Consider the following 17,550-nt stretch of genomic DNA (forward strand, 5'->3'; position numbering starts at 1 on the left):
AGCGGAAGTGGGGGAGGGACCAGGGGGTGGGGCAACCTCGGTTTCCTGGGAGATGGTGTGCAGATTGCGAGACAGTCTGGTGAGCCCGGGATTTTGGAATCAGGAGCTATGTAGCCTTGGGCAGTTTCAGTTGTCTTAGTGTAAATTTTCTCATTAGTTTGTGTAACGAATGGAAAGGGATTTAGCACAGCTCTTGATATAGGGTTATGTTTCATTAAATGGTTTTTTGGAGGTCGGTGGAGGAAATTAATTCTAGTGTACTTCTTTTGGGCTTTTTAAATGTATATAGTTAGAAATACTAAAAGTATAAATATCAACTTATTTTATAATTTGTGTCTTCCTCCTTTGCCTTTTTTTCTCTCATTCCCATCCTGCACTTTTTTGTTGCAATCATTTTCCTGACAGCGTGGTTGTCTTCACGATCCTCTTAAGTCAGGAGGCTTTAAATGGCTGCCGCCCCGTTGCAGCTTTAAGAATTTCACATCACCAGCCCTCATCTGTGTGTGCCTCTCAGCTGGTTGAATGTGAGTTGGATTCCTGGTGGAGCACGTGCCAGTGTTGCAGGTTTGGTCCCCCCCGTGGGGGCATAGCAACTGATCAACCGATGATTTTTTTCTCCCTTCCTTGCCCTCTCTCTAAAAATTAAAATAAATTTAAAATAACTTGATATCACTAATAACAATGCACATCCCTATGCCTTTATTTCCTCATAATTATCTCATCGTCCTCACAAGTCCTTAGGTTTTATTACTATAAGCGGGGTTAGTGAATCTTTGCTATACTACTATTCCAACTAGAATTGTTCTAATATACAACCAAATATGTTCATCTGTTCACTTGAACATTTACAAAAATGTTCAGTTGCCCATTTACTTGTTTTTTGGAATCTTTGGTGCTCCCTTTTCCTATCTGTGTTCTGGTTACTTAACCTCTCCCTGTGTGTGAAGTGAGGTGACACGCCTCCCTCAGAGTTGTATGTGTAAAATACTGACAACAGGCTTTGCCGCATGTAAGCACTCTAATAAGCTTTCCGAACATTACCAGGCTTACCCCATGACCACTTTCCCAACAATTCATTTTTTTCCCTTGATTAGTGAGGTTAAATATCCCTGATCACTTTCAGTTGTGCTTATTTTGTGAGTTGTCATAACTTTGATCCATGAATGCTGAATAAAATTTTTATTCTCATTTTCTAAGGGCTATTTCTAATTTTGGTCTTTTATATAGCTTTAAGTCTCCATATAATAGGGTACAATTTCTGAGGCTTTTTCATGCTTTTTCATTGTTAATGTTGAAAATATTCCATCTAGCTTTTGATTAATGGTATGATGTGGACATTGTTCTTTTTCAACTGCTAAACTATTATTTTGATACCATTTAATTATTCCTTTTTGGACTTTGTGATGCCCATAGGGTAAAATTCTCTTAGGATTTGAGTAATTCATTCAGGATTATTTACCTGGAACTAATATATTGTTTTTAATTTTTGTTATCTGGTAGAAAGACTCCTCTCTATATTTTTCCCCTTTATTTTTGTGGACCTATTACAGATGTTCTCCTTCCCCCTCCCCTCTGCCCACCTCCCCCCACCTCTCCCCTTCCCTGCGGCCATCAGCACACTGGTGTCTGTGTCTATGAGTTACGCATCTATGTCCTTTGACTAATCCCTTCCCTTTCATCCAGTTCTCCCCTCCCCTCTGATAGTTGTCATTCTGTTCCATGTACCCATGCCCATTTTTATGTCATTCGTCAATTTTGTGCGTTGGGTTCTACACAGGTCATATGGTATTTGTTTTTCTCTGATTGGCTTATTTTGCTTGGCATAGTAATCTCCAGGTCCATCCATGCTGTTGCAAAAGATAAGATTTCCTTCGTTTTTATGGCCAAAGATGTACCACAGCTTCTTTTTTTTTTTAATCCTCACCCAAGGGCACGCTTATTGATTTCAGGGAGAGGGGAAGGGAGGAAGAGAAAGAAACATCAGTTGCCACTCACACACACCCCAACCAGGGACCAAACCTGGAATCGAACCTTCAGCCTTTTGGTTTATGGGATGATGCTTCAACCAACCAAACCCAGGGCTGTACCACAGTGTTTTGGCCACTCATCTACTGATGGGCACTTAGGTTATTTCCAGATTTTGGCTGTTGTAGGGGTACGTATACTCTTTTGGTGTTTCAGGATTCTTTGGAGATATTCCCAGAAGTGGAATCGCTGGGTCAAAAGGCAGTTCTACTTTTAATTTTATGATGAAACACCATAGTTTTCCACAATGGCTGCACCAGTCTGCATTCCCACCAGCAGTGTGACTAGGGTTCCCCTTTTCCACATCCATCCTTATCAGCACTTGTTGCTTGCTGATATATTGATGATAGCAATTCTGGCAGGTGTGAGGTGATATCTCATTATGGTTTTAATTTGCATCTCTCTGATGGTTAGTGACATTAAGTATTTTCTTCATGTCTGTGGGCCACCTGTATGTCCTCTCTAGAGAAGAGTCTATTCAGGTTCTTTGCTCATTTTTAAATTGGATTGTTTTCCTGGTATTGGGTTGGATTAAAAAAAATTTGTTTTTACTTTTTAAGATTTATTTTTAGAGGGGAAGGGGAGGGAAGGAGAAAGAGAGGGAGAGAAATATCAATGTGTAGTTGCCTCTTGTGTACCCCTTCTGGGGACCTGGCACACAACCCAGACATGTGCCCTGATTGGGAATCAAATCAGCAACTCTCTGGTTTGCAGCCCGCACTCAATCCACTGAGCTACACCAGCCAGGACTGGTACAGTCCCATACAGTAGGTTCCCTTTTCATTTTGTTGGTTTCTTTAGCAGTGCAGAAGCTTTTTAGTTTGACGTAGTTCCATTTATTTTTTCCTGTTTCACGTTGCCCTAGATTTTTTGGCAAAATTATCGCTACAAGAGATGTCTGAGCTTTTACTGCTAGTTTTCTGCTAGGATTTTTATGGGTTTGAGACTTACATTTAAGTGTTTTGTCCACTTTTGAGTTTATTCTTGTGTGGGGTGATCTGGTAGTCTAGTATCATTCTTTTGCACATACCTGTCCAGTTTTCCCAACATCATTTATTGAAGAGATCTTTATTCCATTTTATGCTCTTTCCCCTGTAGTTTCCTTTACAAATCTTATATTCTTAATTTCTGTATGACCCTTAGAAATGTTCTGTGTCATTTCCCTCCAATCATCTTAGAGCTTTATTAAAACTGAGTGTTCCAAGATACTTTTATCCCCTTTCTTCTTCTCATCCAGAAACAGTCACTTATGCTAGACACTTGTGGTAGTGTCAGTCCCACCTGTGTCCTGCCCTCAGCCTCGCACTCTGGCCAGGAAGACATACAAACTCAGGAAAGCATTACAGATGTCAGGGTTCACAATACGGGAGCTCATTCTTCCCCGAGGGCTCATCAGAGCTAAATGCTTGTCAGAAAGGCAAGTATGTAAGAAAATTCCAGATGAAAGAACAAATGGAACGTTAGCAGGTTCCAGGATCCCCATGGTTTGCTGTGATCAGATCAAATAGTGTGCAGTGGGACGCAGGGAGAGAAGGAACCGCAAAGGGGCCTCTGGAAGAACTTTTGAAAGATCTCCTTCGATGTTGTGGATAGTACAAAGTAAAGCTAGCAAAGTGGTGAGTTTGGGATACCACTTAATACTCCAGGCTACAGACTTAAAAGAATTCCAGCTCCAGTACAGTCAGAGGAGAGGGGAAAGGAAAACAGGATAAATGTCCAGAAGTTAGTAATGCTGTGCTGCCATCTCATCTGGTATTTTTCTAAATTGCGTGTGGGGGTGGAGGGAGGTGTTTCTATCTAGCTCTTTTTACTGAAGACCATTTTCTGCATCATTAAATATTTGAGACTATGAAATAAAAAATTCCAGCTGCAGTGCAGCCAGAGGAGAGAAGTTAGAGCAGGCAAGATTGGAGTTTGCATGAAGAAAGTTAAGATGGATGTAAAGATTGAGTAGCAGGTGAGTGTGAGAAAAATAGCATACCCTTGGTACCTTCTAAGTGACTCATGCTCTTACTGGGGCCAGGGTCTACTGACCCCCACCTTGGTCCGTTCCTGATAGGTCGTCTACAACTGCTCCCATGCCTCCTTTTCCCCGTCACAGCACAAGCTGAAACTGGCACTCTTGGGCCGCTGCTTACTGGAGCTCCTACTGTCCCAGGCCCTACGCATTATTCTGGGCCAAGGGAATCACCGCCATTTGGGAAGCTCTGGTTTGGAGGCCCTGTCAACTAAAGGTGGATACGGCAGACTACCACATCACTGTCATAATGTTGGTGTCTTCCCCTACCAGGTCCAACCCTGCTGGAAGAGTAATTCTCTGGCCCATAGAGGGCTCTGGCCAATGAAATCTGAGTGGGAGAGAGGTGTCATTTTGGAGCAGAATCTTTACGAGCCATTGAGTGTTTTTGCCAAGTCACCATGTCTCCTATACCGTGAGGCCAGCCTGCCAGAGCTCACCATGCACTGCCATGGAAACAAGTAAGAAACAAACCCTTACTGTGGGTAAAGCCACCGACATTGTGGGGCCCCATCAGACCAGGCCACCACCCTTTCAACAGTTCTCTTTAGTTCACTGAGAATGGTCACAAGTTACTTCACCAGTGGTGTGTATATATATATTTAATAGTTTTCAGAATATAAGCTGCATAGCTTTTTAGAATAAAAAATGATGATACAACATCAGGTACATGCTTTAGGACACTTGGTTAAACAATAAGCAATCTGTGTCTTCGAAGACCACCTCAAAAAGGGTGGCAAACTTCACAGTGTAATGTGGTAACAGACGTGGAGATAGACAATTACATCATGGCGTGTTGTCTACAAAACAACAGTCTGACAGAACTTAAACAGAACACAGCATGGAGTTTCAAGTATTCAAGCACTGCTTTCTGGCCAAGTAAAAACTGCCTTAAAAACTATTTGACTGAGGGAAAAAGCAGATGTAGTTGTTTAGTTCTGTATACAGCCTATGTTTTTCAGAATGAGACTGGCTCAGTCAAGCTTGAAAGCAGTGTGAAGATTGATTCTTGACCTTAACTGTTAAAGAAAAAAGGAACTACAGAAATAAATTACTACAATAGCAGGGACTATGGCACCAAAAGAATGAAATGAGAAAAAAAGACAAAAAAAAAAAAACACACACACAAAGGGACAATCATCTTCCCATCATTGCATAGTCTCCCAAAGCAGCAAAATGTGAAGGACTCTGAGAGCCACTTCACTCTCACAGAGCCCAAGGGCCATCTCCGGTTACCTGAGCTGCCACGATGCCCGGATGCTTTCTGAGCACACACACAACAAGCTTCCTGCCCTTGGAGAAGGTGGTTCCCCTCACACGAAGCACAGTAAGAAAACACACACTCGGACTCTGAAAACTGCAGCCATCTCAGCCACCTGACAGCTCTTATATGCACACAGTGGGCTTGGCAGAGCCAAACCTCAGAGTGGGGTCAGAAGCACAGCTCCCTCCAGGCCCTTCTCCAAAGGCCCGGCACAGTCCCGTGCTCCTGGCAGCCTCTCCTCAAGGCAGGTGTCCAGGCTCCCTTCGAGGAACAGCAGACAGCTGGGCCCCAAGGGTGGGGCTGACCTTCTCTCAGGCACAGACCAGGCACCCGCTGCTCCTTCGCTGCCCCAGGTTTGTTATCAGAAGAGTAGCCTAGGCAAATAAGGAACTTGAGAATTTTCTCTGCTCTGAACTCACGTGAAAATGCACATTATGATAAAGTTTTTTGTAGCTGTTGAGTGAATTCTTAGATAAAATATATTTTAGAGCTTCAAGTTCAGAAACAATTATCTAAAAGGGAGCACCTGGGCAAGAAGTATGCCATCTTGACCGTGGCTTAAAGTCTCAGCTCTGGACTGTGTTCTTTCTGGTCTACAGGTGGTCAGAGGCTGTCACCAACTCAAACCACTGCCTGAGAGCATCGCTGAGTGTCTCAGGGAGCGCGTTCACATCACGAAGAATTATGTAGAAGGGGAATGGGAACTCCTCCATGTAGGATCGGATTTCAGGCATCTCTCCAGGTCCTTTAAATATTGGCACTTTAATGTCCAAGATAGAATCCTGTCAACAGAAGACATTTTGAAATAAAAGTTAAGTCAGTGTCCTTGGATGGCTCTTCCATGGTCTCTCTGCTGTCAGTTTTTAGGTTGTCCATGTGTGATTCCTGCATGTGTGAAAGCCACTTTAGTGATGAAAGTGGCTTTACTTTCATCACTAAAGTAAAACACCATTTTCAGAACTCTCGCTGAGGAAAAAGCAGATCTTTCCGAAACCCTTCTAGAACAGGCACCAGAAGCGGGGGGAAGGAACATATGAAAACCCAGTTTCCCTGTGACTGTGTGTCATTCTCAGCTTGGAATAATTCACATTAAATCTTCCATTTGCTCTCTAGGCCTTCACCTGCCCTGTGGAGACAACGCTTCCCTTGGAAGAGCACTGCCCTGTGAGTGTCTTTCACTTGCCGACTGGTCTTCCTGCCTGGAGAAGGGCACCGCTGATACAAGTGACCGGAAAGGGCTTGTGTACATTTCCACGGGGACAGGGCCACTACCAAGAGTTGGCACAGAGAGGAGATGGACTCTGGAGTCAGAATCCTGGCTTTCCTACTTGTTACCTGTGACCTGTGTTTCCATCCTTCACTGAAGTAGGAATGATCCCCACCTCAGTGGGTTAATGCCAAATGAGAAAATAGTTGTAAAGAGCCTGGGACGGTGCCACCCAGGCCATGCTTCAGACAGAACACATTGAAGAGCATCTCCACTTTACCCTCAGCAAAGTGGCTTTTAGTCGTCACTCACCCGTGAACTAGGATTATCCAACACAACAAAAATGACAAAGATGTTCGCATTGCGGGCAGACTGGACGGCCGCCTGGACTCTGTCTTTACCCTCAAGGAACAGGCCGCGTCCGTCCGAGACCACCAGGAGGAGCTGTGCGGTGTCTGCAGTAAACAGAGCAGGAGAGGAGGAGGAGGGAAACAACAGGAATCCATTTTTAACACTAACTCAAAACTACCAAAAGTAAGATAAAAGTAAGTTCAGGCTTTTTCTGTACTACTAACACCAGACTGTCTAGAACTGATGAATTCCAGGCCGAAGTAAAGGGGCCTCTGTTAGATCTGTCCCTGAGCCAGGGACTGCACCCACACACGTAGCTCCTGTCAATTAAACATCTCCCAATAATGTTGCAGGGAATGTCTTCAGATTGGAGACAGATTATCTCCTAATTGGAGAGCAACACATATGACAACTAAAACACATGTTTTTGGCTATAAAATACAAAAATGCAGTATTGGGGCCATTAGAAGTAACCGTCGGAACCCTGGAACTGACTTACTGTTTTGCCAATGTCTTGTACCTGATTTCTGTAATTTTTTTCTTGAAATCGATTTAAAAACTGGGAAGGGACCATTAAAATAAATGGAGAATTAAAATGTTTAAAAATATTTAGCTATGTCATGTTATCAGCAAAAGACTGTCGGGTTTGAGGGTGGCTGTCTCTCAGAGAAGTTTACCAGGTCTCGTGAAACATGAAGACCTGCTGCACACCGGCAGTTTCTCCCCGGTACAATCATGACAGGTGTTTGCAAAGAGCCAGATAAAGACCTTGTGTGTAGCAGCTTCCTCTACTTTCCTCTTAAAATGTTACAGAATAGTCATACTTAACTCCACACAACTTGCTCCTTTCATGACTGTCAATCTAGTAAATAAGTACATACTAGTTAATATAAATTAGTTACTTAGTGTCTAATTCCTTCATTGATTATAAGCCTCGTGGGTACAGGTTCAGTACAAGTTTTTGAAAGAACGAGTGAAATATTCCATGAATGCCTAATACCTCTCCATCTCCCGTTCCTTTCTTTCCCTGTGGAGCACACACATTGAAAGATGGTGACGGGTACAGTGAGATGAAACAAGCAGCTTGCAAATACAACAGAAAATTGTTTGTCACCAAAGGTGAAAGAATGCAGCTCACCTGGGCTGGCGCTCTGTGGGAGCTGCTGAGCGGCTGCAAACATGTTGGCTGCAGACTCCAAAAACTAAACCAGAAACAGAAACAATCAGAAAACTAGTCAAGCTCTCTTCCCACTGTCAGAACTAATGTTATTTCTGACACACAAGGGACTGTCAGTAACCGTCTCAGGTCGCTGCTCCTTCCAGCCACCTGCAGGGAAGGACACTGCTTGGCATTTACCCTTAGGTACGGGCACTAGCAAACAGCTGTGTGTCTGGCAGACACTCCAGTGTGCTACCAGACACTCCAAAGGAAAAGAACTAGTTGGCTGAAGAAGCCCCCCAAATAAACTAAATGTGTCTTTTTACAAAAGAAAAAGAAAAATGTAGAAAAACAGAGGCAAGAAAACACAAAATGCCCAGTGCAACATAAAGAAGCTAAATGAAAGCAGGAATCAGGTCATTGGAATTACTGTCCCATGCTGTGTTTTGAACTTATGTCATCCTGAGCAAGTCACTAGCTTTAGTTTTACATCATTTCTACTGTAGGCTAAGCAGGGCAGAGAAATTGGCCTTGACCCACCTGATAACAGTGCTCGGAGATGGTTTATTTTTTCAAAATTTTCAAAACAAAACAAAAAATGAAACAAACACACCTCTCAGAAAAATAAGGAGCAAAAAAAAAAAAAAAAAAAGCTACAAAGTCAAAATGATCTTTGAGAGACAGAGAAAAAGAGGTTACACCATGTTTAATAATGGGTGCAAAGGATGTTTCCATCCCCATGGTACACAGGCTGGAGTTTATGACTGCTCTGTATGGTAAATTTTATCAGTCCTAATATCGCAATGGGCGGAAGGTGTTCTAAAACCATTTCTCCCCTAAATGAGAAGAGTAACTGCAGAAGACATCTGATGTCATTGGCATACCTGAGCAATCTTGGTTTTCTTTTGCTGGAATTTGCAGAGTCGTAGAATCTGGGATCCTGAGTAATCACTGAACTGTTCGTGGAATGGATGTAATAGCTTTACAGACTCTCCAAAACTTGGGGGAGAAAAGCCAAATACAATGGGGTTATTTTTTTGTCGCATGAACAAAATAACCACAGAAGGCTAGTGTTCCCAGTGTGGTTAAAAGTGATTCTTACCTACAAACTGCTATCTGACCTACTTCCAGAAAGGTGAGAGCATTTCCAATCACAGCCAAAGATTCAAATGCAAGCTGTGAAATAGAAAGTTAAGGGTTAAAGGAATCAGACTACCTTCTAGACCAGTGCTTTTCAACCTTTTACACACCAAGACTGCCACAGAAAACATTTTTTTTTGGTATGGCCCCTAAGAGAACACCATCACTATGGCTACTCACAACCAGCCCAAAAGCTTTGGTGTCCCTAGGCCCTGGCTAAAACCACAAATGCTGAAATCCAGAACTCATTACATTGGTGGGAAAGGTCTGTTCTAACATCAACAATAAAAGTGATTTGAGCCCTGGCTGGTGTGGCTCAGTGGACTGAGCACTGGCCTGCGAACCAAAGGGTCACTGTTTTGATTCCCAGTCAGGGCACATGCCTGGGTTAACAAGCCAGGTTCCCTGGTGCAGGGCACAGGAGAGGCAACCACACACTGATGTTTCTCTCCCTCTCCTTCTTCCTCCCTTCCCCTAAGAATAAACAAAATCTTTTTTTAAAAAAGTGACCTTGAGACAATTGGTCCTTAAATTGAAGTTTCCTTTTTTTGACTGCATAAAAAGTAGTTTCTGGCCCTGGCTGGCGTAGCTCAGCGGATTGAGCTCGGGCTGCGAACCAAAGTGTCGCAGGTTCGATTCCCAGTCAGGGTACATGCCTGGGTTGCAGGCCATGACCCCCAGCAACCGCACATTGATGCTTCTCTCTCTCTCTCTCCCTCCCTTCCCTCTCTAAAAATAAAATCTTTTACCCATAAGAAACTACTTTTTGAAAAAAGATTTTAAAAACCAATTCTAATTATGCACAAGATAGCAGTTTTAAATTTTAAATTCACACAAAAAGATGTTGATTGTGATGATTATAGCAACTGACAGCTACTGAACACCTATCAAGTGGTAGACATTAAACCAAGTGCTCTCCATCCATTATTTCATTTAGTTTTTATAACAACTCTGAGTTTGAGGGAGGCACTGTTACAATCCTCACTTCTCAGACTGACTCTTAAGAAATAATTAGCCCTGGCTGACGTAGCTCAGTGGATTGAGCATGGGCTGTGAACCAAAGCATCACAGGTTTGATTCCCAGTCAGGGCACATGCCTGGGTTGCAGGCCACGGCCCCCGGCAACCGCACATTGATGTCTCTCTCCCTCTCTCCCCCGCGTCACCTTCCCTCTCTAAAAATAAATAAATAAAAATCTTAAAAAAAGAAGAAGAAGTAATTAGTGCCCAGAGACATGCTGCAGTGGGTCATGCAGTAGTGGGGAGGCGGCATCTGAACCCAAGTTAAACTTCTTCCAACAGAGCCTATGTACAGATTTTAGATTGCTCAGTGGCTCATGCTGCTTAATAGCTTCACTGTAAAAAAGAGCACACTCTTCAGTATCCATGACATTATTTATGGCATCGTAAGTAATTCTATTCAGACCCCTAAACCTTGTTAATACTGATAGAACATTAACTGTAGATAATTTCAAGGTTAAAGGAATGTGTGATGAATACATTTTTTAAAAAGAGACTCGAATATTATGTGTATCGTCTAAAGAACAGTTTGATAGTACACTGCATTTTGTGGAAAATAACAGACTTGTCAGATTTACTTACTCTTGTAGCTAGACAACAGCATAGCAAGGTTAAGAAACAATTTATAGTAAGAGGTCAAAAATATTTGAGACATCTTGAAATTGCCCTTATGACCTAACACAGTCTTCACAATCTCAGAAAAGACTGTCGTTTCAAAGTTTTTTCCCAAAGTCCTACTTAAAACGTGATGGCTCATGGGATGTGGTTTGGTGTTTGGGAACCTCTTTCTTACCTGTTTGGTATGGTTGTCTACCATGCTAGAAGAGTCGTCGATAGCCAAACAGATCTGATACTGGCGTTTACTGGGCTTGGTCCTTCGAAGCCAAATCTTGTCTTTTCGAAACTGACTAGCAATATACGGAATAACCTTCCGCATGTTCAGTCGCTTCCCAGTTCGATAGTCTCCTCTGTTAAATACACCCAAATGGACAAAGATGAGTTAGAAACTGCTCACCCCTTGAGAACTTTTTTTAAAGGATGAAATCACATTCATAATACCTTATAACCAATTATGCCAAGTAACCAATAACCTGGCACAATGAGGTGTTCCTGTGATTGAGGTTTAAAGGCCCAAATCTTCTTGATCAGCAGTCAAAAAAAACCCGGTTATTATGTGGTAGTAATAATTAGGTCCAAAAAACAGACTTTTTTAAATTAAGAAAAAAATACATTTGCGCTGACTTGGATTCTCTTTTCTGGTCTCTGAACATGATTTTGGACCCATCTTTGAAAGATCTAGGTGAACAACACGCGACACGTGAGGAACCCAACGTGTAGCAGCAATGTGTGCAGCACTACCAAGGCTCAGCCCGTTTTCCATTAAGTTATTAATGAATCAGAGAGAATGCATCCATTCCAAACTTCACAGAAACTTGTGGCAGACACCAACATGACAACAGGCTAAGGAACGCCATACTGGTGCCTGCACTGCAGAAATGGCAAAGAAACGCCAGCCACGGTAAGTGGTTAAGTGCTAAGCTCAATGAAAAAGGCAACACTGCCATCTTTTCAGGGCACTTTGAGGGCGCCCAGGGAGACTTACTTCAGTTTGGCTGCCTGGGTGGGCTCTAATATGAGACGAAGCTGCTCACACAGCTGTTGTGAAAGAGGTGCAGTCAGCATCAGGTAACTCTGCCACATCTCAGCGGCAGCCTTTTCCTGCGACAACGGCAACAACATGAAAGTTACCATGAGAGGAGCAGAGCCAACCGAAGTCATTACAGCAAGATGAAAGTGTGACACTAAGCAGTAGAAAGTAACTTGCATGAACTTTCTCATCAAAAGCACCTTTCAAGGTTTTCTTAGCTGCTAATTCACTTAAATAAAAATGTCTCTCCCCCACCAAAACCACAATACAGTTTCAACTGAGAAAGAATGGAACAAGACAGTAAAATACTAGAATTCGATGCCTTATTCACATCAGTCACAGAGTATAACCTGTACCCTTCATGTGGAGAGGGAGCTGTGAACAGGTAATTTTGGAGCCAGGAGATCCAGCCACTTAATCATGGACTCTCAAGGTTGTATTTCAAAAGCAAAAGTGACAAGTGCAGATCTCCCAAGTAAGAAATCCAACAGCCTGCCTACCTCCTGGACACAAAGCTCCACGACTTTCTTTGCCAACTATGACAGAGCAGGCACACACATGGGGCAGGGATGATGCTACCAGACATAAAACCGAAATACGTACACATACAGCAAATTTAGAACGCAAGGCCATTAAAAAGAAAACTTCTGTGTGATTCCCGTCCACCTGACACTGGCTGGCAACGTTCCTACTCTGAGGATGACACAGTACCCACTGTGACATCTATTACACCTGTTCCAGAGTGAGCAACAGAAGTTAAAAAATTAATCCTATCCATTTCTCTGTTTTGATTAACCTATAGGACTAGTGGCAAAACAGGCAGAAAGCAATGGACAGCCTTAGGTTTCAGGGATGTAATTACATTCTCCATATACTTGGTCCCTTTTACAAAGGTTATTGAAACTAAGAACCTATAACATTAAACTTACCATATCTTTAATGAAAGTCAAGATATTGTATGAAAATACCAGTGACTTACTTCTTCTGGGTTTCCAGATTCATGTGGCTGCCACCTTTCCAGCTGTCTCTCCAGCTCCTGTCTTAACTCATCGATGTCTTTTACAAAGGGCTAAGAAGAAGGAGAAACCACAGATGAGAGGCAGTCCGGGTCGGAACTGCCAACTCACTGTCCGGCTGCCTTCTTCCCTGCAGTATGAACTCTAGGTACATACCTCTGAGACAGCAAACTTAAGTAAATTTAATGGCACAGTAAAAAGGTGCCAGATAACAGTTCTTCTGCTTTCCATTTGTTGGAGACAAGATGGATAAAGAAATTTTTTTAACTGAATTTATTGGGGTGATATTGGTTAATAAAATTACATAGGTTTTAGGTATATAGTTATACAATATATCATCTGTACACTGTTTTGTGTGGATAAAGGAAATTTTAACACTTATAAATCAATCCCAGCGAAACAAGACCAAATTCCCATCAATATCAATAATGAAAATATTCTCTGATCAATCTAGACTGTCCTTAATTCAAATAATTACCGAAAACAACTCAGTTATTCAGGTCTTCCTAAATGCATTCATTGAGTCAAAGAATCTTGCTACTTAACCAATGCAAACTGTTAACTATCCTGTAGGCTCCTTATACAACAAGCATGGTGATGGGAGATGTGAGAGGCAGAGGCCCAAGAGACCCACCATCCCAGCCCAGCCAGGGCTCAAGACCACCTGCTGTAATCCTGGGACTGACCCTGAGAACAGCGTTTTATCTGCTTAGAGAGCACCTGTCATACTGATGATCCTAAAATTCTGATAAGGATATGATGCCCCAAAACAACCAGATGTTCCATAAAGTTCTACAGACAAAGATTTAAAAGGAATGTAAAATGACATTCTGTCAACTTACTAAAGCAGTAACTTGTGAAAGATTTTTCCCCTACCCTAATCACCTCCCAGCCCCCACCACTTGTCAGCCTTTTAGCACCTGGAAAATCGTGTCCACAAGGAACTGATGGGCTGTATGAATGGTCGAATCTCGGCTTCTCTCTGGTTTCTCACTCTCTGTCTCCTTGTGGAATTTGTCTGTTCTGGGATCTTGATCTTCCTCTGTTTTAACAGTTTTGGTCTCCATCTCCATCTCATCAAAGCCTACTTACATACAAAAACAGAGTTTTACTTACGATCATAGTAACATAAAGACTGAGCTTTCGTGGTTGCCTGTCAATCCTGATAATCAAACTTCACTCCTTCACTCCTCAGCACACTTCCAGATGTTGGTCCACTGGGTCTTTCTGAAACACTCATTACCAAATAAATTCTTGTTTCCCTAACTTCTCCTCCCCTCCATGAAGACGGCTGTTCTGAGGAGGCAGGAATAGGGGAGAATATACAAAGGGAGATCCTCCCCCCCAAAAGCAGAATTTATTTATAAAAAACTGTGTATTTATTCTTGTATGTTTAAACTTCAGTCACCTTCACAGTACTCTCCATTTGATGCAATACACCTATCTAGATATCTTTTCCACTACTCAAAACAGTTTCTGAACTTGATTTTGATGCCTTTTTGTGCTTCTGCTATTTTTTGTTTCACCTCTTTCACACTGGCAAAATATTTCTCATTTGGGAAAACATTTTTGAGGACATTTTTCATCCAGGGAAACAAAAAGAAGTCACTCAGGGCAAGATAGGGTGAATAGGGAGAGTGGGACTTGAGGATCATGCCATTCTGGTCAAAAACTGAACACTCATGCAGTGTGGGCAGGTGTGCTCATAAATCACCCATCATGAAATGGGCAAACACATTCAAAGTGTCTTCAAAAAGAATTTACCAAAGCTGAACGTAGCCTCTCACAACAATGCCAGCTGGTTCACTGATACAGATGAGTTTCCAGAACACTCACCTGTGGGGCGGGGGCGGTGGGAGGGCCTGTACTATAAGGAGCCCACCTTCAGAAGATAATTCTGTTTTTTGGGGGGTTCTCCTCACAGTTTACATTGACAAGCCCTGAAGAGCTGTGTGATTCTTTAAACTAGGTGCATGTAAAACTTTGACAGAAATAAACACCAAGATAAATACAAAGTTCCATTTCACAGATGAAGAAACCGAGACAAAGAAGAGATGAATAATGTGGCTCAACCTGTGAGTTAAGAGGTAAAATCTGGGTGTGAACCTACAAAATTCTAATCACAGAGCTGTGCCTGTCCCACCACCACGTACCGGCCAGTCGACCAACGGCACTGATGCCCCTGAGAGGGCAAGGAGGAAGAAGGAAAAGCTTCTGAATTTGTCAGGTTCTTTTACATTTGCATTTTTTCATTACTGACAGTTCATTTTTACCCTGCTGATTATTAAAAACAATATGTTGAATACGTTTAAAAAATAAACTAGTAATAGCTCCAAGTCAACTATTAAAGTGACTATATACAAAATTTTAATACTTTTCTCACATGCATTGTCCCCATTCCATTTCTTTAAACATTTCACTGCATTTGATGCTAATATTGTATATGTTCATATAATCAAAAACATTACTTCTGTAGTATTTAAGAATATACCTTCTTTTCACAACTGGATAAGTGATCTATTCTCTTCCACGTATTTTTAAAAGGCTGATGGACTTTTGTCTGAAACTCAAGTTTCACTGGTCTCCTTGAAAGTGTCCTGCAAGACCCCTCCTTCCCCTTTCCACTCCGAATCACAGCAACGTTATTACAGGCAAATGAATGTCTAAGCTATGAGTTTAGGACCAGGCTCGACTACAGTACAACCAAAGCAACTTGTCTAAATCAGAGCGCTCAGGAGGGGTATGTTTCCGTTAACACTCACCAGAGCTTGCCGTGGCCCCCGCCTTCACCTCCTGTGGCTTCAGCTGCTCCGGGTCTACTGCTGTGAGCTCCTCCTGCTCCTCCGTGTCCATGAGAATATCCTCTATCTCCTCCTTCTCCTCCTGATCCTTGCGGGAGTCTTTTGCACCTTGTTGCTGTTCCATGCTGGCTACATCTGCCAACAAAGTACACAGACACATAGAGAAGCTTAGTTAGCTCTTTGTATAACAAAGTATCCGGAGCGGGTGTGGTTTTTGTATCATTAGCTTCTCAGAGTCTACTAATGTTGGTTCTAACCGGCTGTGGATACAGTGCTTGGCTTGGGCTGTGGATACAGTGCTTGGCTTGTTCGTGCCCAGGATGTCCTACTGACCTGCTGATGTAACTGCCTATTCTCTACCTCCCAGAGAAGCTACAAGGATGTAGTGTAGCTTGCAACCACAGAAGTAGGATATTTAGCTGGGTCTACTACTATGACCAGAGACTGAACCGCAATAAACAGACTGGGCACGTGGCACATGACTCAAGAGCAGCTAGCTGTGTACGGATGGGGAAGCAGTACTGGTTAAGAGGATGACATCTGGCACAGAAAGACAAACGTGGGAATCCCAGCATCTAAATCTTGGAGAAGTTCTTAAACTTCTTAAGCCTCAGTGTTCTCATCTATAAAATGGAGATATCCTCGCTCACGAGATCATTGGAGGAATTCCAAGACCATGCAGCAAACGCTCAGAACAGCGTCTAGCACTAAGTAAAAGCTCAATAAATGGTACTTGTTATTATTACTGCTTTATTTTCCTAACAAGTAGGGGCAGAAGAGGAAAAAAGTAATCTACTGCAGAGCAATTGTTTTTGTTCTATCCTCGTAGGTAGATATTATCAACTGTTTATATATTGGGAATAAAGTGGTGAACTGTCACCAAGAACTAGAAAGAAAAGCTGACAAAGGCCTGAATCTTCCTACGTGGGTGTTTTTTCCTCCTCCCTTTTCCCCTACAGAGAAAACACGTATTTCCAGTTCGCAGCTTCTGCCACTGCAGGGAGCAACCTCAGGGTGACTATGAAGAAATGTCCAGTACTCCAAGACCCCTGCGTCAGTGCTGGGCCTGGGTATGGCCAACGGTTATCAAGAATATTTTAAAAACTTACACTAGACCAGAAACACTGAGCATCTGTATTTGGCTATGGATACCTTTAAACAAAAAACAATTTATATACCTGCAGTTCCTAGAGAGAGGAGTTTTAAAAAGCCATTCCCTTGCCCCCTAAAATGAATTTGTAGTAACACCTGGTGGGCACATAGTCAAACAGAGTAAGCTCTCACAGAGAGCTCAGTGAGCAAAGAGGCCTTCCCTGCTCCTACCGTAGGTCTGTGCATCGTAAGGGTCACTCCCTTGTTTAATGTGCTCAAACACAGCGGCGTCTTCCGCCTGGGGCTGGGCCTGGGGCTGGGAGGGCTCCTGGTCCACACGGCTGTCTGTGTCCACAGTCCGCAGCCTCTTGTGCACATGCTCACTGTGATCACCCATGGAGCGTTCATTGTCCGCACGTCCAGGTTTCCTCTTAAAACTCTGGGAGATATGAGGAAATTCATCAGAGCCTTATAAAAAGACTGAAAAATAACCATAATGTCCATCCATAGGGTGCTGGTTAAGTAAATTAGGTTCAGTCATACAAAAATGCCATTCAATGCAGCTGTTAGAAGAATAGGCAGTTCTTTATACATACATACAAAACAATTTCTGAGTAGCATCTGAATAAAGGCAAGGAAGCAAAGGGAAGCAAAGAAACACACACGCGTACATCCACACGTTACATATGCAGAGATCATCTGAAAGAAGACAAAACTAGTAGCATCAATTTCCTTGGGTGGCTTGAGGACAGGGATAGGGTGGAAGTTTTTTTAGGGAATTAATTTTTATACACTAATTTTGTGTCGTGTG

General features: G+C 42.6%; 1 protein-coding gene across 7 annotated transcripts in view; it reads right to left on the minus strand.

The window, feature by feature from the left end:
* Positions 1–4,538: 4,538 nt before the first annotated feature.
* The window catches only part of MDN1 (midasin AAA ATPase 1), a 139,026-nt gene continuing 126,014 nt past the window's right edge, over positions 4,539–17,550 (minus strand). For 4 of the 7 annotated variants that reach the window (XM_045842555.1, XM_045842553.1, XM_045842554.1 and 1 more), the window contains 11 exons: positions 16,971–17,178; positions 15,609–15,782; positions 13,767–13,933; positions 12,810–12,899; positions 11,786–11,901; positions 10,976–11,150; positions 9,126–9,199; positions 8,908–9,022; positions 8,003–8,066; positions 6,826–6,968; positions 4,539–6,088 (listed from right to left, as the gene is read on the minus strand). In XM_045842555.1, the coding sequence (XP_045698511.1) occupies positions 5,900–6,088; positions 6,826–6,968; positions 8,003–8,066; positions 8,908–9,022; positions 9,126–9,199; positions 10,976–11,150; positions 11,786–11,901; positions 12,810–12,899; positions 13,767–13,933; positions 15,609–15,782; positions 16,971–17,178 (1,515 nt within the window). In that variant the 3' untranslated portion in view covers positions 4,539–5,899. The remainder of the gene's footprint in view (positions 6,089–6,825; positions 6,969–8,002; positions 8,067–8,907; positions 9,023–9,125; positions 9,200–10,975; positions 11,151–11,785; positions 11,902–12,809; positions 12,900–13,766; positions 13,934–15,608; positions 15,783–16,970; positions 17,179–17,550) is intronic. The other 3 variants (XM_045842556.1, XM_045842552.1, XR_006786102.1) reach the window with 2 other exon arrangements.

Source organism: Phyllostomus hastatus, unplaced genomic scaffold (genome assembly GCF_019186645.2).
Source record: "Phyllostomus hastatus isolate PE091 unplaced genomic scaffold, TTU_PhHast_1.1 phas_contig_40, whole genome shotgun sequence".
Classification (NCBI taxonomy): Eukaryota; Metazoa; Chordata; class Mammalia; order Chiroptera; family Phyllostomidae; genus Phyllostomus; species Phyllostomus hastatus.